Below are 19,689 nucleotides of genomic sequence, written 5' to 3' on the forward strand. Positions count from 1 at the left end.
ATGAGGTCTGAATTAGATTCAGCAACTGAGAAGTCCCGAGGACCTTGGCACCAGCTCATTCAGGGCTCGGTGGGAACAGTGCTGGCAGGCACAGAAAATTCGGTACTGGCTAGGCTCACCACCTGTTTCCATTTACGTTGTTTTTTTAGCTAAAACACCCAAATACATTGCTAGTCTGGAGCAATGCAAAAGCTTGGGATCTCCTTTAAAAACTATGCAGATGTCTCTCTGGGTTCATACAGAGTACTGTCTTACAGTTTACCTTTAGGTTCTGAGCCTGTAAGCTGGTGAACACTTGCATTTCACATAACATAAACGTGGCTTTCCAGGGCAATGCTAGTCCCACATCACCAGTCCCTCTGACTGCAAAGAGTCTGGAGTACCAGCCCCAGCCCTTGGCTCTCCATCCGGCCATACGGCTCCACCTCCTACACCGTCCCTGCCTTTTCCTACACTTGGCTAGCTTCGCTCGTTTGCTCACTCATTTGTTGGGCCCCTTGTCTCTCCTCAAAGGTGTAATTGTCAAACAAAACATATACCGCGTACATCTAACCATGCTTTCACGTTTACTTACAAAGCACCGTCCACCACTAACCTCTGTAAGGAATGCTTAAGCTGGAAGGGCCGCGGGGAGGCGCGTGCGCCCCCTGCCGCAGCCCCGGAGCGCTGCAGCCCCGCGGACGCGCTCCCGTTCCCCGCCGCCTCCCGCCTTTGGGCGCCCGAGAGGAGGCAGCAAGGGCAGTGCCCGCGCAAAGCCTCCTGGGAAAGGGCTGGCCGGCCAATCCCTGTACTCACCGCGCCGCATCCCCGGAGAAGACGGCGCTTTCTGGCGACTCTACATCTTGATGCTACCCAAGCCTGATTCAGTATTCACAAGAGGCTTTGAGGGAACGTGAGACCTCTTTCGCCGGATGCCTGAGCGGACTTTGCTGCCGCAGTTTCTTGGACTTGCTCGTTGTGGCGAATCTGCCGTTGCGGCACAGTGGCTAGGCGCGCAGGGCCCTAACGTGAGGCTTGCGGAATCTGCTGCGGGAAGAAGAACGCGAGGGTTTCTGCGGCAGCTGCAGTCATGGCGGCAACTGCGCCCAGCGCGGGGGGCTCCGCGCCTGAGGCGCCGGGTTCCGCCGAAGCCCCGCTGCAGTACAGCCTTCTTCTGCAATACCTAGTGGGCGACAAGCGTCAGCCCCGGGTCCTGGAGCCCAGTAGCCTGGGCGGGATCCCGAGCCCGACCAAGAGTGAGGAACAGAAAATGATCGAGAAGGCGATGGAAAGCTGTGCCTTCAAGGCAGCGCTGGCCTGCGTGGGAGGTAAGGCAAGACTGGGGGTGGGGGGCGTTGGGAGGCTGAGGGCTTGGACGGCAGCGAGGTCCTCTGCCAAGACCACGCTCCTGGGAGGCGAGGAGCCTGTGGACCTCGATCTCGACTGCACCCCTGCCTCGATGCGTGAACTCGAGTAACCCTTCTCTAGGCCCTGAGGTTAATTTCCGCCTCTAGAAATTGGATCAGAAAGTCGGTACTGTATGGGTCGGGGCTTGGAGGTTGGTTATAAAATGGTCGACTTCATTCATTCATTAATTCACTTTTAAATAAGCATTCTTTTAAATTGTTACAAGTAACCATCACGTGCTCAGTGGCGAGGCAAGGTAAGAGACCAGAGCCTGGTTCTCATGAAGATAAAATTTTAATATATACAGAAGCAGGAGTGTTGGGAAGGAGCCTGGCAGGAGAGTGGGACACAGGGGACAGCAGATGCAAACGTCTGACAGGAACCGGCTTCAGGTTTGAAAAACACATGTCAGTGTGGCCAGTATGATCAGATGGTGGTGAACATAGGGGGAAAGAAGTCTGGAGCACCCCCTGCTCCCCCTTTTTAAACCTTTGAAGGTTTAAATGTTTGAATGTAGGGTCTTGTAAAGAGGTTGGCCACATTTGCAGATGAATTGAAATCTTAATATGAATGAAAGACCAGCAAGAAACAAATAATAAATACGGTGAGTGCAGATGTGAAGTATAGTAGAAAGGAAAGGGGATTTTTTGGTTTGGGGAAGGCTGCAGGAGGTGAGACTGCCCCTGTATCTTGAAGGATTGAGAGAATGGGGGTAGTAGCCCTTTAAAATTGGGGGTGGAGTTGGGGATTTGGGCTTTTTGCCTTTAGGCATTAGGGCAGTAATTGGTGCACGTGATGATCCAGCATAGAGTGTGGTGAGGGAAAGAAAAGTCTATGGATAGGGAGATGGTTTAGGGAATTGGCTAAACCGAACCTCAGTGAGGCCTGGGCTGGCTCTTTGTTCATCATTATGCCTGACACTACTAAGTCGCTTACATATTTGTTGAAATGATGAATAAGTATTTGTAATGCTCCCGAGTGGAAGCGGTAAAGGTCCTAGACTAGGATACTTGTGAACACAGGTTTGTAGGAGGGGAGCAAATCAGCTGTCAGAAATGCCCTTGAAGTTTGGAGCTGGAGTGACTGAAAAGAAGGAGCCATAAGTAAGAAAGTTTGGAGGGAAGATGCCATGATTTCATTAAACATATATTGACCTTGAGGTGATGAGAGGACATGTAAATGGAAATGTCCAGCAGGCTCAGGAAGTTGGGGACAGCAGTGTGCTGATCAAATCAAAATCAGTGTGGTTTGCCTTTTGGTAGCTTTGTGAACTTATGGAAGTTACTTAACCTCCCTGAGCCTCAGCCGCTTCAGCTACAGAATGGAGACATTAATAGTATCAACAATATAGGACTATAGTGAAAAATAAAAGAAGCTGTGCCTGTAAAGCATCAGTAACTGACGCATGGTACTACTCACTAAATGACTTGTCAATGTCACCATCGTCAAGGGAGTGATTTGCAAAGTTGCTAGCTGAATGTATGAGTATAGACAGAGAACAGAAGGTTAAAGATTGAATCTTTAGGAATGTCAGAAAATGAGAGGCCAAAAAAAAAAAAAAGGAAAAGAAAAAGAAAATCAAAGGAGGCTGGGGTACCTGGGTGGCTCAGTCGGTTGAGCATGTGCCTTTATCTTGGGTCATGATCCCAGGGTTCTGGAATCGAGCCCAGCATTGGGCTCCCTGCTCAGCAGGCAGCCTGCTTCTCCCTGTCCTCCTATGCTTGTGCTCCCTATCGCTGTCTGTGTCTTTCTCTCAAATAAATAAATCTTCAAAAAAAAAGAAAGAAGGAAGGAAGAAATCCAAAGGAAGATAGAGAAGCTGTCAGCAAGACAGTTCCTGGCTTGTGTGATGTGGAAACCAGGTAACTGGAGGGTCTGAGTGTTAAGGTGGAGTTGGAGGGGTAGATAGGGGTGTCCTATTTGCTGGTGGCCATCCAAAATGTGCTATTCGAGTATGATGACCTCATTACAGTACCCCAGAAAACATGCCAAAGAAAAAATATTCATTTCTATGTTTGTTTTTAGGATTTGTCTTGGGAGGTGCCTTTGGGGTGTTCACTGCCGGCATTGATACCAATGTGGGCTTTGACCCTAAGGATCCTTACCGTACGCCGACAGCAAAAGAAGTTCTTAAAGACATGGGACAGAGAGGAATGTCCTACGCCAAAAATTTTGCCATTGTGGGCGCCATGTTTTCTTGCACTGAGTGTTTGGTAGAATCTGTAAGTGTCTCTGCCTTCTGAAAAAGCCTTGCCTGTACCATCTTACGAATTCTTTTTTTTTTTTTTTTTTAAGTTTTAATTTACTTGACGGAGAGAGGGAGAATAAGCAGGGGAAGAGGCAGGCAGAGGGAGAGAGAGAAGCAAGCTCCCTGTTGAGCAGACAGCCGGATGCAGGGCTCCATCCCAGGACCCCAGGATCATGACCTGAGCTGAAGGCAGAGGCTTTAACCCACTGAGCCACCCAGCCCCCCCCATCTTATGACTTCTAACGAGAAATGTTCATTAGAAAGCAGATCAGATATGTCTGATACTTGGTAGATTGAATTTTCATTAGATAGCCCCTAAGGTAAACTTTTTTTTATTGCCTTTATTTAGGCTTGCATTATTTTTTACTTCTCTTTGTAGGCTAGAAGTTGGTTAAGTATTTTATTTTGTACGTTTTTAAAAATTCTAGTTAGTGTACAGTGTAATATTAGTTTCAGGTGTACAATATTGTGATCCCACATTTTCATACAATACCCCGTGATCATCACAAGTGCCCTCCTTAATCCCCATCACCTATTTCCCCCCCCCCCCCCCACCTCCCTTCTGGTCACCATCAATTTGTTCGCTATAGTTAAGAGTCTGTTGCTTGGTTTGCCCTTCTCAGTCTCTCTTTTTTCCCTTTGCCCATTTGTTTTGTTAATTAAATTCCACGTGAATGAAATCCTATGGCATTTGTTTTTCTGTGACTGAATTATTTCGCTTAGCATAATACTCCTAGCTCCATCCATGATGTCTCAGATGGCAAGATTTCTTTCTTTTTTTTTTTTTTTTAATTTTTATTTATTTTTTTTTTTAAGATTTTTGTTTATTTATTTGATACACAGAGAGAGATCGCAGGTAGGCAGACTCAGGCAGAGAGAGAGAGAGAGAGAGAGGGAAGCAGGCTCCCTGTGGAGCAGAGAGCCTGATGCGGGGCTCGATCCCAGGACCCTGAGATCATGACCTGAACCGAAGGCAGAGGTTTAACCCACTGAGCCACCCCAGGTGCCCCTCAGATGGCAAGATTTCATTCTTTTTTATGGCCTGAGTAATATCCCTGTGTGTGTATACATCTTTATCACATCTTTATCCATTCGTCAATAGATGGAAAGTTGGGCTGTTTTCATAATTTGGCTATTGTAGATAATGCTGCTATAAACATTATGATGCATGTATCCCTCTGAATTGGTATATTTGTTTTCTTTGGGTAAATACCTAGCAGTGTGATTGCTGGATTGTATGGTAGAGTTTTTTTTTTTAAGATTTTTTTTTAAGTAATTGCTATACTCAACATGGGGGTCAAACTCCTAACCCTGAGCTCAAGAGACACACACTCTACAACTGAGCTAGCCAGGTGCCCCAGGAGTTCTATTTTTAACTTTCTGAGGAACCTCCATGCTGTCTTCCAGAGTGATTGTACCAGTTCATATTCCCACCAGCAGTGCAATGGGGTTCCTCTTTCTCCATGTCCTCGCCGACACCTGTTGTTTATTGTGTTTTTAGCCATTCTGACAGGCGTGAGGCGGCAGCTCATTTAGTTTTGATTTGCGCTTTCCTGGTGCTGAGTGACGTTGTGCGTGTTTTCATGTGTCTGTTCCAAGTTGGTGAGTGATTTTGACCTTGAGACTTATTGGGGAACCAGAGAAGAGATCTGGATTACTTCTCAAGTGGCACACTTGGTTTCAGCACTCTGGTACCACCTGCAGGAAGCACCCATGAACACATTGAAATTTTAGGAACTATATTTTGGAAAGCAAAAAGGATTAGGTTTCCTTTGGGGAGGGACTGAATTAGCCAGCTAGAAACCCTGTGTTTTTTTTCCCTTAATCATCTTGTGTGGCTTGTTTCTTTGGCTCTAAACTGCACTTCTCCGCCCACAGTACCGGGGAAAATCAGATTGGAAGAACAGTGTCATTAGTGGCTGCATCACTGGAGGAGCCATTGGTTTCAGAGGTTAGTAAACAACTCTCGCATGGTTTTCTTTGTGGCCTTGGACAGCGTGCCGTAGTTGACGTTTCCAAACACATGAGTGTTCCAGGGACAGCCCAAGGCATATGTGGACACTTGATACTCTTCTAAGTAAATCACTTTTACTTCCACATTAACTTAATTTTGGAAACTTCTAGTATTTAGATCGGGGTTTTTCATCATTGGCATCGTTCGTGGGCATTGTGGACCACATAAATCTTTGCTGGAGGGATAGTGGGGCTTTCCTGTGCATTGTGGGATGTTCAGCAGTATCCCTGGCTGCTTACCCACTAGAAGCTGATAGCATCCCTTCGTTGCGACAATTGAGAGTGTCTCTAGACACTGGCAAATTCCCCCAGGGGACAGAATCACCCATGGCTGAGAACCACAGAAAGATCTGGATTTTAGAAAAAAAAACTGCCCTCACATTGAAATGGTAGGAAGAGCTTCCTCCCAGTAAGGAATTCCAGAAGTGTATTGATCTGTAGGTTAGGACAGAAGCACAGCTAGGTCTCGTTCAGCCCCGGAGAGCCCACTGATCCAAATGGCAGGCGCTGTTGAACTCTCAGGTCCGTGCATTTCAAGTAGTTTAGACATTTTTTTTTTTTTTAAATACTATACAATTGTCAGTGTAAGTTCTGTGGTAATGTCTTTCTGCAGTTAAGGATTCTTAGACTTCTACCCCCTGAAAGCCTGATAGGAGTATTCTGGAAGTGTCCAGTTATCAGCAGTAAACAACAAAGAAAACCGTTCTCTACACTTCTGTCAGTGTGCCCATCAGGAGTTGGTTTGGAGGGGGGCACCTGGGTGGCTCATTCGGTTGAGTGTGTCTGCCTTTGGCTCAGGTCGTGATTCCGGGGTCCTGGGATTTAACTCCACATCAGGCTCCCTGCTCTGTGGGGAGCCTGCTTCTCCCCCTGCCTCTCTCCCTGCTTGTGCTTTCCCTCTCTCTCTCAAATTTAAAAAAAAAAAAAAAAAAGTGCAGTTTGGGGTGTCAGTGACCTGACTCTCCTCCTGGTGGCAGTTGCTGGGCCACTCTCCCTCTGCCATGCCCTGATTTACCCAAAGCAAAGAGCCTGTTTTCTCCTCAGAGAGACAGGATCATTTGCTGTCATTAAAAGCTGCTTCTCTTCGGACAGGCACTTGTGATTTATAGAGTAACTTTTCCTTTGGTCTTCCCATCGCTCAGCTCTGTCAGGGACATTGAGCAGCTCAGCTCCCTCCAGGACTGCTTTGATCACCTTCCCAGGAATTTATTTCATAAACAAATCAGGGTTAACAGGCCATATGCTTTCATTTGCTTGCAAGGGCTGGTTCTCTTAACCAGTTTCCTGCCTGTGAGGGGCTATTTCGTGAAACTGGAAATCGTCATCTTTTGGAATGAGAAAAGTTGAACGTACGGCTAGATAAAACCCACTGGTGTAGACTGTGGACACGGGTTCCTAGAAGTCTTACACATCCCGTGGCTCGGCTGACTGACTTAGAAGCTTCACACAGGCGTCCCTGTTGCAGTGGCCAGGTAGACTTCTGAAGGCAGCCTGGCTCGGTGTCTGTCCCCGCAGGTAATGTCATTTCTGTTTACTTCACAGCGGGCTTAAAGGCCGGGCTTCTCGGGTGTGGCGGTTTCGCTGCTTTCTCTGCTGCCATTGATTATTACCTCCGGTGAGAGAGCCTGCCTCCAGGGAAGGACACTGCCAGCCCAGCATCGGAGCTGCTCCATGGGGGCCGCGCTCTGTCCACTGCAGGGCACTCGCTTCAGAGACCGCAGACGTTTCCCCTCAGACTGCTGGTCTCATGAGGGAGCCACCTGGCTGCCGCCTGCCTCCGCCTCCAAGGAGCCACATACTCTGTTCCCCGGGGTGGGCAATGTGCTGCGCCAGCCTCTCTCTGAGGCAGATCAGCAGTGTGCTGACTGGTGGGAATTAAGCTCCCCAAAGGTTCCGTCCTGCCCATAGCTGGCCTGTAGGCAGCTTGGGGCGGTGGGACCTGAGGGGACTGAACTCGTACCAGCAGGCTCGTCTGCTTTGGAACTCCGCGCATTCAGCCATGTCACATGGCAGGGCAGAGTAAATTTACACCATCTGACCCATTATGTCATTTTGTGGTCTGTTGTCTTTGTTTAAAAAAATTAGATTACAGTTTAAAAGGTTGGTTAGTTTTGGCGGGGGAAGGGAACAGTGACAGAGTAAGTGTTTAGAGCCGCCCCAGGAGCCAGTGGTCCTATCCCCCCTCTTCCACTTCCCATTACGAACAATAAAGGCCGTTCATACCATAAAATAAATGAATCAGTAAAGGGTTGGCTGATTTTTATTTTCAGATTCCACGAGTCCCAAAAGTGGTACCAGGTGGCCCAGAGACTGGACATCTGGAGGGAGAGAGAGAAAGCTCCTGCAAAGTGTGGGAATGTTCCAATTCGCGGCATATGCAGAGTAGCGTTCCTCTGACACTGTTCCTTCAGCCAGGACCTGCCTTGCAAGCAGCCCAGCCGGGCCATGTCCTGGGATACGTTGAAATTCCATGCATAGGCCCCGGCCTCTTTTAAAAACCCTTCTGTGGGCTGGCTGATGGGAATGCCTGCGGTCCTGGCCACACTGGTTTTAGGCTCTGACCTCTGGACCAGGCCCAGCTCAAGGACACGGCGTGCGGAGTCCTGGTGTGGTCCTCCTGGTGGGTCCCTGAGCAGCGGCTGGTGAAGATCAGACAGTGGTGAGGGGCTGTACTCCACTATCCTTGGTCTGTGGTATCAGGGTTTTTTGTTTGTTTTTTAACATATCAGTGTTTTTTTTTTTTTTTTTAATTTGAACTAGGGACCTTTTTCTGACAACAGAAGCTCAGCCTAATTGTGTGCCTCAGCGCAAAAAAAATAGGCTTTAATGGTTGGGATCTGCTGTGAGCACTTCTTCATTCTGGTCCTGTGGTAAGGACATGAAGGGAATGAGCTCAGGCTCTCTCCTGGGGCCAGAGGACAGGCTTGTGGGGCTGCATGATTCCAGCAGCCTGCAGCGAGTGGTGATGGCTCCTGTTCTCTGCTGTATGCTGACTCCTTCACCATTTTTTGTGTTCTCCCCCTTTTTCTGCATTCTTCTATTTTATGCCCCCTTAACCAGAATTCAGACATGGCTGAGACGGTCAGATGTCCCAGGTGTGTATGTATGTGACTGATAATGTCAAGGTCAGCTGGTCACACCTTCCTCTGGCCGCCTGCCACCTCCTCTGCAATGAATGTGAGCTAAGCTCGCTCGGGGCTTACATCCTTCTGTGGTGAATTCTAAGTAATATCCAGCCCCGTCTCACAGGTATGAGGCTTCGTTGCTCCCAGCCCAGCTGGAGTATCCTCAGAGGTCTGGGGACAAAGCTAGGAGTGTTTCCTATACTGTCCCTAAATAAGTCACCTGTAAGCACCTTGAGAGCATGGGTAGATGCTCCTGCCTGGCAGCTGTCAAAGTACCTGGATGCCTGGCATCTTCCACCAGGCAGCCTAGCAAGGAGGGTCGAATATGCCCAGCGAGTACCAGGAATGCTGCCTGTATGACTGCCTTGCAGCAGATGAGCCCTGGGGCTGTCCGTAGCCATCACTTCAATAAGCCAAGCATTGTCCACACTGGCTATTCAATCAAGAAAGGAGATGAATAGTTTCCTGTTTTAGATGGCTAAGGAGTCAGTATGAGCTCATAAACCAAACACCCAATTTTCAGAGACATCTGGTCCTGATCTCCAGAATAAACATAGTGTCCAATGGCTTAGACTGGTGGGAACCCATATTAACCCCACCTATTCTCCTGAAGGGAGGCTGTGCCCCCTAGGGGATCCAGCCTCTCCAACTGTCAGGCTAGGCCAAAAGGCTGCCCCAAAGACGCCCACTTCCAAGAAAAATGTAGGGAAGAGTTTGCATAAAATAAGAAGCCTCCACTTTGAGCACTTTCTGCCATCTCTCGAAGGGATGCTGATGATCAGGTCTTGGTGGGACCTTTGTCCTTCATGAAAGGAAATCTGGCTGGTGCCTGACTCGGAGGCCACTGTGAACCACAAGGAGGGGGCTCACCACCCCCCAAACTGCCACAGTCCCCACGGGGTGAAGGGAAGCTCAGGGGAAGTTAACTAGGTGCAGAGATTCCTGGAAACACATGTGGATGCAGCTGGAAGAGTTAAATATTTAGATTGGTGGTCTTCCCTGGACTACTGAGTATACAAATGTCCACACCACAGGGCTGAGTTGTGTGCAAATGTTGGGGCTTTGCATTTTTTTTTTTATTAACATTTTCCTCTCACGTGGTTTACATCAATTTATAATAATCTACATAAGTTGAAACAGAACATAGACAAAAAAAATATATATCCTTACCAACTTAGTAAACTCATATTAATAAAGGTTCCCATCCTACCTGTGTCAGCAAAAACTGGCAGCCCACAGCTACTGCCAGCAGGGACAGGCATCCCGGCACTCCCGTGGCCTGTCTGCTGGGCTCCTGTTGGCACAGCCTGCCCTGCTGGGCACAGGGGCCAGGGGTGCTGGGCTGCACAGTCCCTGACTCTTGGGAGAACCCATGGATGGGCTCCTTCCTTGGTGCAGCTTAGTCCTTGTCTGGTACCTGCCCTTCCCCACCCTGGGGGTAGAATTTATAAATATTCTGAGCCTTTTGCATTTCTCAGCCCCTCCAGCCTTCCTCCCTAAGCAAGCTTGGGGGCTGCGGTAGCTACCTTATTCTGAGAAGCAAGCCCCTCATTTGGGGGAAGTGGGAGGCACCCATTTGGGGCTATAACTAGCTGTAGCTGGGCCTCCAGGTCACTCCCATCAATGGCTCTGGAAGCAAGATGCCACACACCAACTCCTGAGTGCTGGGCACAGACTCCAGGGAGGATCACACGCTGGGATGTCTGACCCAAGTGGTGTTCTTTCTCCACCTGTCCCAGGGCGCGGGGCTCCTTGCTAAGCCGCTCACAGGCAGCTACGTGATCAGGATCGGTTCCCTCCTCTTAGGCATTTCTGTCCTCTGATGTGCACAGAATGTGTACCGTTCTGCCCAAGACTGGGCCACAGGTGTAAACACAAGAAAGGACCCCGTGTCTCATGAGCCAATGCTATGGCTTCAGGACCAGCAAACCATTCTTTAAAACATAGCCCTGAGCACAAGCTAAAGGAGCTGTTCTCTCCAATTCTGAGGCCCTAGAGTCTGCTCTCTGCCACCTAGGAGAGCCAGAAAGCCATGTGCCCAAGCCCCCGCCTCCCGGGAGTGTTTGTTCCCCCCGGGGCCAACTGCCCTGTGCTGACAGCTACTGCTCAGAGGGGAGGAAACTGCACTGGGAGGATCCTTCTCATTCTGTTCCCGTACGGAGAAGTGGGGCTTAGCACTGGGACTAGAACCTGCCAGTCCTCTACTCCAGAGCAGAGTTTAGACAATGAACATCCCTAACAAAACCCAGCCCCTAAGAGAGGCAGGTGCCTGTGACTCCCCAACCTCTAGAGTTTCCTAGAGCTCCCCCAAAGGCCGCATCTGGAAGCTGCGGGTGGGGAGGCAGCACCATGGGGGCTGGCTACTGGGGACAGCGCCGGTCTCTGCCTGGCCCCAGAGCACACATGGCCGTGGGGGCCACCCTGTGGCAGTGCGTGGTTGCGGAGGACTGTACAGTCTAAGGCAAAGGCACCGCAGGGTAGGCGAGGTGCCAGGAAGGGCTGCCTCCTAGACGGAGCCTGCCTGTTTCTGGATACCTGCTTCAGCCATATTCGCTGCCATCCAAGAGACCTGGCTCCCCTAACAAAGCCACTCTAATATTTTGCTGCTGAGAGCCGCTTCCCCTCAAATCCGGGCCCCCAGTGCTCCGTGGCACTCCTCGGAATGTTCCACCTGTCCCGTTTGCTCAGTGGCCCGACTCTCCTGCCTCCCCTGATTCCTGACCCTCTGGCTCTCTTGATATCAGATCACTTGTAAGTCTTGCCACTGAAAGGAAATAGAACACCAGGGGAGAAGGAACTGAAAAGCAGAAGAAACAGTCAAAGATGCCTCACTAGGAGGTGGGAGATCGAACAGATAAACCCCAGAAATGGAGATTGTCAGGTGGAAATTGCAGAGATCGGCTCTCTAGCTCTGTGCTAAGCTGAGGACTCGTGTGCGGCTGTCTCCCTGTCCAACATTTGCACAGGCAGCAAGGCCAAGCAGGTGTGCTTCCACAGGCGGAGGATGGGGTTGGGGGTGGGGGGAGGCCCGGGAGGGGAGGCAGCAAGCACAGCCTTGGACTGACCACTGCTGCCACCACTGCTCAGGGCTGCCTCAAGTTTCAGAGTGATGGAGTGAAAACCAAGGCTGCACATGCATGTGGGCAGGCCGGGAGGAAGGGGAGGGTGGAGGCAAACCGAGGGGACGCTGCCCGGAGACTGCAATCTGGGAGCAGAGCCAGGAGAGGATAAGCTGGCCAGAGTTACACAGCACAAAATAAAAGCCCTTGGACTGGACTGGTGGCGGGGGTGGGGGGAGAAGAAAAGTGCTGGAGGAAATGAAAGAACAAAGCAGGCAGTCCGTATGCCCATACTGGGTCGGTCACTACCATTTCTGCATGACAAATAGACAGGAAACAATCCCCCAACGGCATGGGCAGGAGACACAACTAGAGGGACAGAGGGCAGGGCCCCGGGGCTCACAGCGGTGGGGCAGGGCCCGGGGCGCACAGCGGTGAGGCTGGGGGCTGGGACAGCTGGCTTTGTACAAGGTGGCACGGAAGATGCAAGTATTCCAGTTCTTGGAAATCTGTGTCCCTTGGAGTCTATAGAGTGCTGGGTGTGGGAGTTTTCTATTGGAGTCTTTCAAGTCTGTGTTGGGTCCCCTGGCCAGAGAAGCTGGCCTGGGCCGCCCCCCCACCCCGCAGCGGCTCCCACCTTGGGCTACACGTCGGTGGAGAAGTACAGTGTGTTCCGCTTCAATTCTGCGAAGGAAATGGGGGGGTGCTGCAGGTAGTAGAGGAGGACCTGGACCTGTGAAGGGACAGGGAAGACTCAGCAGGGCTCCCTGGCCTCTTGGCCCTCCTCCGATTGGGCGAGAACTAGCAGTCCCGGGGCTGGGGTCCCCTCTGTGCCACCCCCTCCCTGCTCTCAGACCATCTCAGGCTGCTTTGCCTCCCCGCTCTACCCCCGGCAGCCTGGGTGTGTATGGCAGTGAGCATCAGTAAAGGACACCAGAGGGTGGAGGTTGGGGCCACTTCCCCAACCTCCATCGACTGGCTCCAGAGGTTGGCTTTGGGTGGGCGGGCCCTGCCTCCAGACTGGACTCTGACCCAGATCTTGTAGGGACAGATTTCACAGAAGCTTCCTCACCCTGGAAGCAATCTTAAAGCTTCCACAGGGGAGGACAAGGCTCCCAGAGGTCTCCTGGGCCCCTGAGCTTGCTGTCCAAGACTGTGGCACTCCCAGGATTGCAGTCGGTGCCAGGACATGTGTTCTTTGGGCCCCTGGTCTAGGCTCACGCCTTTTGTTTTGGACTTGGAGGCAGGACTGTCCGGAGTCCTGTCTCCCTGGTGACATCCTACTGACCATCCACCCAGCTGCTCAGCAGGGATGGGCTGGGCTGGGAGACTCCGAGCTGTTCTCTCTCTGACCCTGTAGGGAAGCCCACTGCACAACGCGACCAGCCACAGGCCCGGACCCTGCCGCTGGTACCTGTGCCATGACATCATGGGACCAGATGTCTGCGGCCGACGTGAGGTGTGCTTTGCTCTCCACTTCCGAGGGTCTCAGTAACGTGGGGCCAAACACAGTAGCCAGGTTGTGAAGGGACATTTTGTTGATGGGTTCCTTCTCAGCAACCCTGGAAGGGGTGGGGGAAGGGAGGGGGAAAAAGAAGTCATTTCTCAGCAGCCATTCAGAGCTCCAGATGCTTGGCCTTAACTATAAGAACTCCTGGAAAGATTCCCAGAAGGTAGATACTAGCCTCTCTCTCCTCAGAGGGTAGAGACCTCTTGGTAGGGAGGGACTAAGCCAAAGGACCAAGTCTCCAGCTATGTCCCAGGATGTTCCTCTATTAGATTCCTAGCTCCCAGGGCCATCCCTTGACGGTAAATAGCCAAAGTCAGAAGAACCTACTCCCAACTCCTTCCCCTTGAGGATGATGTCATTCCTAACTCAAGAACTTTCCCTGCAGGAGCTTCTGCTCATCACAGCCTTATGGGAAGGTCATTATCATCACCACTGTACACACGAAGACACCAAAGGATAGAGGTGTGACATGGTTTGCCTGAGGTCACATCGCTAGCCAGTGGCAGAGCTGGGATCTGACCCCACGCAGTCTGCCTCCAGAGTCCGTGCTCCCCCGGGTCAGCCAAGCTGCCCCAAGTGGCCTGGAGTGGGGGGTAGGGGGAGTCTAATGGGGGGGTGGCAGGGGAGGGGGCCGGAGATCCAGTAGCAATCCTTTAGTATATGTGCTGCCGAAGCGAGCACTCCAGTAGCAGTCCTTAACTAGACCTAAGGCTCTACCTGCTGTGCTGACGCAGGACCCTAACCCCAGATGGAGCCTGGGGGCTATTCTCCCGTACTTTTCCAGAAGGTCTTCTTCCCGGGACCCCAGAGTTACCTCCCTGTGGATCTTTCTCAGCTTCTCTTGTGTAATAGGCCACATGCTCAGTAGATATTTCCCCTGAGTGACAGGAGGGGCTGCCATCTGTGGCTGGCGTCCAGGTGGACCCAGTACCACCCAACATGTCACAGAGGCCCTGGGCCTTCCTCAGGCCTAGGAAGTGTTTCTGGGGTTGAGAGCGCTCACCCTGAGCAGCACCCCCCTACTCCCAACTACACGGACGTGCATGCTGACTGTGCTGGAGACGGGCAGACATTGCCATGCCAGGAGGCAGCTTGGAGCTGGCCAAGCCCCCCTCTATACACACACACACACACACACGCACACGCACACCAGCCAGGGGCCCAGATGTGGGAACAGACTGTGCCCAGTTCCCAGGGTGGAAAACCTAATGAATTTTCCCCTCCCACTCCTCCTCTGTGTGTCCTCCCCACAGTGCTCGCCAAACTATGGGAACCGGTTGGGACTTCAGTTCTGGCCAAACCAGAGGGAAAAAATCTCATGATGGGAAAAACAAGACAGCAGCCCCAGGCATTTCCAGGTCTCCACTGGCCCTCCAGAGCTGGCCTGGCTGAGCCACAGCCAGGAGCCCGGGCCTGACGGTGAGAACCTGGCTCTGGGAGGAGCGGGCCCACCACGTGGCCCCCAAATTGGGGCTCCTGGGTGGCAAGTGGATTGAAGGGACACCAGGAAAGTTTTCCTCCCCATTTACACCCGGACCGGTACTGGGGCTCAAAAGCGAGTGACGAGGACCCTGAAAGGACTGGTTTCAGTTCTGAGCTTGGCTGCAGGCATCGGCTTGAGCAGCTCTTGGTTGGACCCCATGACAGAAGGGGTGGGGGAGAAGGTGGGAGGGAACTTAGCTTAGGACTGGGGACATGTGCCTTCTGAGGACAGAGCTGTTGCCAACCCCAATCAAACTCCTCCTGTGCCAGGGCTCAGTTTCCCTGTTAGATGAGGTGGAGGTTGCAAACTTTTGACCATGACCGATGACGAACACACTTCCTGTTACAACCCAGGACACATGACTGTGTGTAACAAAACAGAACGGCAAGCACACTGCTGCTTACAGCCTTCCCTTTACAACTGGGAAGTAGACTGAATGACCACGGACTGCAAAAGCCATCGACAGTCCTTGGCTCTGGCCCTGCCGATATGGTGGGTTGCTATTAGGACCCCGATATTTCTCAAAACAAGAATTTGGAGGCAAGAGTTTGAAAAGCAAACTCTCAGCCTGTGGTGGGTGACCCAGCAGAAGCCAGCACCTAAGAGCTTCAGAGCCAAGGAGGTGGATTCCCCCCACAAAAGTGGCCTCCCCAGCAAGGAGGGGCCTGCCCTGGGCTCCCTGCCCACCACCCCCGCCAGCCTGAGTTGTTACCTTTTCAAGTGTTCCAACAGGAAGAGGAAGGTGATGAGGTTGGGGTCGGGCAGGGTGCGGAGTAAGTGCATCATGCAGTTTTCCTTGGCAGCAGGGTCCGACAGGGCTGTGGAGGGGGGAGTGGAGAAAGGCTGAGGCTTGGCTCCTGGGTGGGGAGGCCTGAGCCAGTGCCCCACCAGGGTCTGGAGGCCGTGGGACCCTGAGGGAGAGCCCAGGTTGCAGGGGTGAGGGGAGCAGACCCTGTAGGGAAGGAAGGGCCTGGTATCTTCCCAAGGGTGGGCTATGAACAGCTGGTTCCTGTGGAAGCCCCCATCCAAAGCTCAGTCAGGAAGCACGCTGGCGGGGATTGAGTGCCCTCCTACCCCTCCCGCACGTGCCTTCGCAGCTCTGGTCATAGCCTGTCCCTGGTCTAGGAGGTTAAGTTTAAGGCAGTGAGAACACTGCTTTGAACGTTTCCTCTTTCAACTGCCTCTGATGCTAGAACAGGCAATGAACAGCCGTCCACGGGGTTCCTCACTTCCTGTGGTGGCTGAAGCCCTGACCTGCCCCTGGAGGAGGCAGCAGGGAGAAAAGGGAGAGGCAGGAAGGAGGTGCCCAGGCGCCCCGCTGGCCGAGGCCTTCAGCTTCATCTCTGCCCAGGGCATCAGTGGGAGCGAGAGACTGCTCCTCTGGAAGGCTGGGTTCTGGCCAGCTCCGGTACACTCCAGCCAGGCTTGTCTTTGGCTCGGGACGCTGGCCCTGGCCACCTACCTCAGGGCACATTTCCCTGGCTGCTTGGCTTTCCAAGCAAGGAGGTCAGTATTTGGGGAGGAAGCACAGAGGGTAGCCACGGGGACAAGAGGGGAGAGAGGCAGGCAAGAGAGGGTCCAGGCTCTGCCTCAGGCCCCAGTGGGTCACACCCCTCTCTCTGGGCCACTCAGCCATGCTGCCCCAGAGCACTGGGCAGATGCACAAGCAAGGAGAGCCACAGGTCTCCCACTCTTTGCTGTCAGGAAGGCCCGGCTCAGCCGGGCCCTCGGTGCCCCAAAGCCTCACCGATGCCCTCCATGAAGGCTGGGTAGAGTCTGTCTGTGAGGAGGGGTTCAGGCAGCTCCCGGAAGTAGAGCTTCAGGGTGCCGGCAATGGCATTGATGTCCATGTCACTCAGCATCAGCAGGATGTCCTTGTTATCTGCAGAGGATGTGGACAATCGGGAGTGCACCCATCCAAGCCCCCCTCTTCCATGCAGTCCTCAGCTAGGCAGGGGCGGGGTGGTGGGCCCTGCTCCATTCCACACCACACAGCTGGGGAAGCCCCCACCCACTCCATCTCTGCCCTGGTCTTGCCAGGAAAGGCAGGAAGTAGGTACGGTGCCCACAGGTGGTGTGTGACTCAGCCCCACTGGGGCAGGGGAGCCCCGTTCTCCATCCAGAGTCCTCACACCACATGGCAGACACCCTCTCTGGAACCTCCCCACCGCTAAGCCTCTCTCTGGAAGGCCCTGCACACTTTTTACATGAAAAATCATGCTCCAACAAAGCCTCAGTTTCCAGGTTGCACAGAGGATCCGTATGTTGGCACATCCCCAACCTCTCACCCCAGGCTTCTGAACGCAGGCCCCTCCCTTGGCTCCCTTGGAATCAGCCCTGCCTGCCCAATTCAGGCTTCCTGGCTATCACAGCACAAACTCGCATGATGGGGGGGAAGAAAAACCAGAGAGGGCAGCCCCCACCACGGAGGAATTTACGGAGGGAGACAGCGGTGCTCCTCCCAAAGGGCCCTTGTTCAGGGCTCTGGAGACAGCAGAGGGGAGCCTGAGCCAGCCAGCCTGGGTTCAAAGCCCTTCTGTTTCCTTCCAGTCCCTTAGGTACCACAGAGCTAGCAAGAAAGCCAGAAACACTGGAATAAGAAAGATCTGAGTTGAAAGAAGGCTCAAAACCTACAAGCTGGGCAATGCTGAGCAAGTGGCTTGCCCTTTCTGAGCCTCCTCCATTCCTCATCTGCAACAGTGGATAAAGAGTGGGGAGGGGGTGTTTACATGAGCACACACAGGCAGAGTCCCAGCATCAGACTAAGAGAGGGCCCACCACACACCACATGGGACTGTGGTTCACAGAACAAGGCTCTTCCACCATAGGTGACTTGGGGCCTCTCTGTGGAGAAAGGCCTCTGGTGCTCCTGGGCTCCCAGAGCAGCCTGCTGGGCCCCTAAGAGTGCCCTCTCCCCACCAATGCCCGGGCCTCCCACACTTACTGGCATCAAAGGCGGCCTTCAGTGCCTGGATGTCGGTGGCCACCCCTGATATCCGGTAGATGCCGACCTCCTCGATGCCCCGCTTCTCCACCTCCTCCACACACTGCCGCACGATGTAGGGTACCTTGGAGCGCTCCCGCCTGGTGGGGAGGGGCTGTGAGGGGGGGCGGAAGTCCTCCCTCCCTGACTACCCCAAGCCCCCACTTCCCCTGCACACCCAGGCTTCTGGTATCAGGGTTGGGGCTGCAGAGAGGACTAAGAGGCCATGCCACCCCACCCTACCCAAGCAGCCCAAGGCCGGCCTGTTGCAGTGTGGCAAGGGACAAAGGCAGGAGGTGGTTTGGGAGACAAGTGCAAAGATGCTGAGATGAGAATGTTCCTTAGAAGGCAGATCTCAGCTTCAAATGCTATGTGGGGCTGAGCTGTAGACCCCTGAGGGAGGTGGCTGACGTCCTGGAGGCCCAGGCCCTGGAGGGGGCGGTGGGGAGTGGAGGGGTAGCCCCTCCTGGATTCCCGCTGGTCGTGGCCAAACCTCAATGTGTGCCTATGTCACCAGAGCATCTCACTGACCACAAGAAGCTGACGGCCCGGGATGCTCACAGGTCATCTTCTGGTGTTTAATGCTGGCTTGCTGACTTCTGAAGCATGTGTGAGATGGAGGCCTACGTCTGCGGGCCACTTTGGGCCTCCAAACTGGCCATCCCTGACTACAGAGCCAGGGGGTAGGGTGACTCGCTAGGGGTCCAGGGAGGGACCCCAGGTGCTAATGCCACCACTCATGTGCCCCAGGGGGACCTACTTAGTCACTACGCTGATCTTCACGCCAAAGACACCAGTCTGCTTTTTTGATGGGGTCCTCTTCAGGCTCATATCCCGGCTGGTGAACTTCATGGAGAATTCCACTTTGATCTGGTTGGGGGTGAGGCAGGCACAAATCCCCCAGGGTATGAGCGCCTGAGGAGGGCCTCCGAAACATGGGTCCCCTCCCCAGCGCGGCCAACCACTGCTGCCTCTCCCACCCAGGGCAACACCTACAGGGTGGGAGTGGGAAGGGTGCGGGCACAGGGGACGGGAGAGGGTCTGGGTTGAGGGGACAGGGGGCAAGACAGCACCCCCAAGGACAGCAGCCGGGGGCCCGCCCACTGTGCGGACATTTCCTGTCTCCCCAGCTCACCCCGTTCATCTCAATCACATCTGTGTGCCAGTTCTTGGTCTCCACAGTCTGGGGATCCAACTGCAGAGAAAGGAAGAAAGACAACGTGAGATGGGGAAAGCAGAGGAGGCGTCCCTCACAGGGGACGGGGCCGGACTCTGCTCCTCGGACTGTTTTTCCTTGCGCACCCACACAGCGATTTTGAAAAATTATGTACCGCCCAGCACATTTGCGACTCGACGTCTGAATATTTCCAAGGCAAGTTTAAAGAGCTGCAAAGGCTATAGCTTCCAGGATAATGTAAATATTTACATCTTAAAATAAAACTGTGACATCATTCTTTTCAATGTATTCAGTGGGATCCAATTACCACAGCGATCTGCTACCCACCATCATTCATGAGGAACATACAAGCTCTCCTTTCCCTTGCAGACACCCTGCATTGTTTTTTTTTTCTCCCAAAGAATTTTGTCCTAGTTTGTATTTTTCTATCTTAAGGGTTTTATTCATCACCCTATTAGATTTTGCTTCAACAAAAATATCTGTACCGGGGCGCCTGGGTGGCTGTGTTGGTTAAGCATCTGCCTACGGCTTAGGTCATGATCGCAGGGTGGGCGCCGGGCTCCTTGCTTAGTGGGAGTTTACTGCTTTCTCTACCTGCCTCTCCCCCTGCTTTTGTGTGCACGCTCTCTCTCTGACAAATACATAAATAAAATCTCAACAAAAAAGAAATTAAAGAATCTGCCTATCCTCCCAAACAGATTAAAA

At 52.8% G+C, this 19,689-nt stretch overlaps 2 protein-coding genes across 7 annotated transcripts in view; one reads left to right on the forward strand and one right to left on the reverse strand.

Moving 5' to 3' along the window:
* The first annotated feature begins 755 nt into the window (after nt 1-755).
* TIMM22 (translocase of inner mitochondrial membrane 22) lies at nt 756-7,697 on the forward strand. The gene is made up of 4 exons (XM_032321127.1): nt 756-1,307; nt 3,412-3,608; nt 5,513-5,585; nt 7,190-7,697. Exons 1-4 carry the CDS (start codon nt 1,070-1,072, stop codon nt 7,264-7,266), a joined length of 585 nt encoding a protein of 194 aa, XP_032177018.1. The 5' UTR covers nt 756-1,069; the 3' UTR covers nt 7,267-7,697.
* A 192-nt stretch (nt 7,698-7,889) lies between these two features.
* ABR (ABR activator of RhoGEF and GTPase) overlaps nt 7,890-19,689 on the reverse strand; it is a 176,649-nt gene continuing 164,849 nt past the window's right edge. For 5 of the 6 annotated variants that reach the window (XM_032321124.1, XM_032321122.1, XM_032321123.1 and 2 more), the window contains 7 exons: nt 18,943-19,002; nt 18,568-18,677; nt 17,769-17,908; nt 16,572-16,706; nt 15,537-15,642; nt 13,246-13,393; nt 12,469-12,564 (listed from right to left, as the gene is read on the reverse strand). In XM_032321124.1, coding sequence (XP_032177015.1) covers nt 12,475-12,564; nt 13,246-13,393; nt 15,537-15,642; nt 16,572-16,706; nt 17,769-17,908; nt 18,568-18,677; nt 18,943-19,002 — 789 coding nt within the window. In that variant the 3' untranslated portion in view covers nt 12,469-12,474. Of the gene's footprint in view, nt 8,287-12,468; nt 12,565-13,245; nt 13,394-15,536; nt 15,643-16,571; nt 16,707-17,768; nt 17,909-18,567; nt 18,678-18,942; nt 19,003-19,689 lie in introns of those variants that run through there. The other variant, XM_032321120.1, reaches the window with a different exon arrangement.

Source organism: Mustela erminea, chromosome 18 (assembly GCF_009829155.1).
Source record: "Mustela erminea isolate mMusErm1 chromosome 18, mMusErm1.Pri, whole genome shotgun sequence".
In the NCBI taxonomy this organism is placed as follows: domain Eukaryota; kingdom Metazoa; phylum Chordata; class Mammalia; order Carnivora; family Mustelidae; genus Mustela; species Mustela erminea.

What these genes read in the sequence shown, in the direction of transcription:
- TIMM22 (XM_032321127.1), top strand. Translation starts at nt 1,070, where the DNA reads ATGGCGGCAACTGCGCCCAGCGCGGGGGGCTCCGCGCCTGAGGCGCCG. An exon ending in CTGAGTGTTTGGTAGAATCT is followed by an intron (nt 3,609 to 5,512) that starts GTAAGTGTCTCT and finishes CTCCGCCCACAG; the next exon opens with TACCGGGGAAAATCAGATTG. An exon ending in AGGAGCCATTGGTTTCAGAG is followed by an intron (nt 5,586 to 7,189) that starts GTTAGTAAACAA and finishes TTTACTTCACAG; the next exon opens with CGGGCTTAAAGGCCGGGCTT.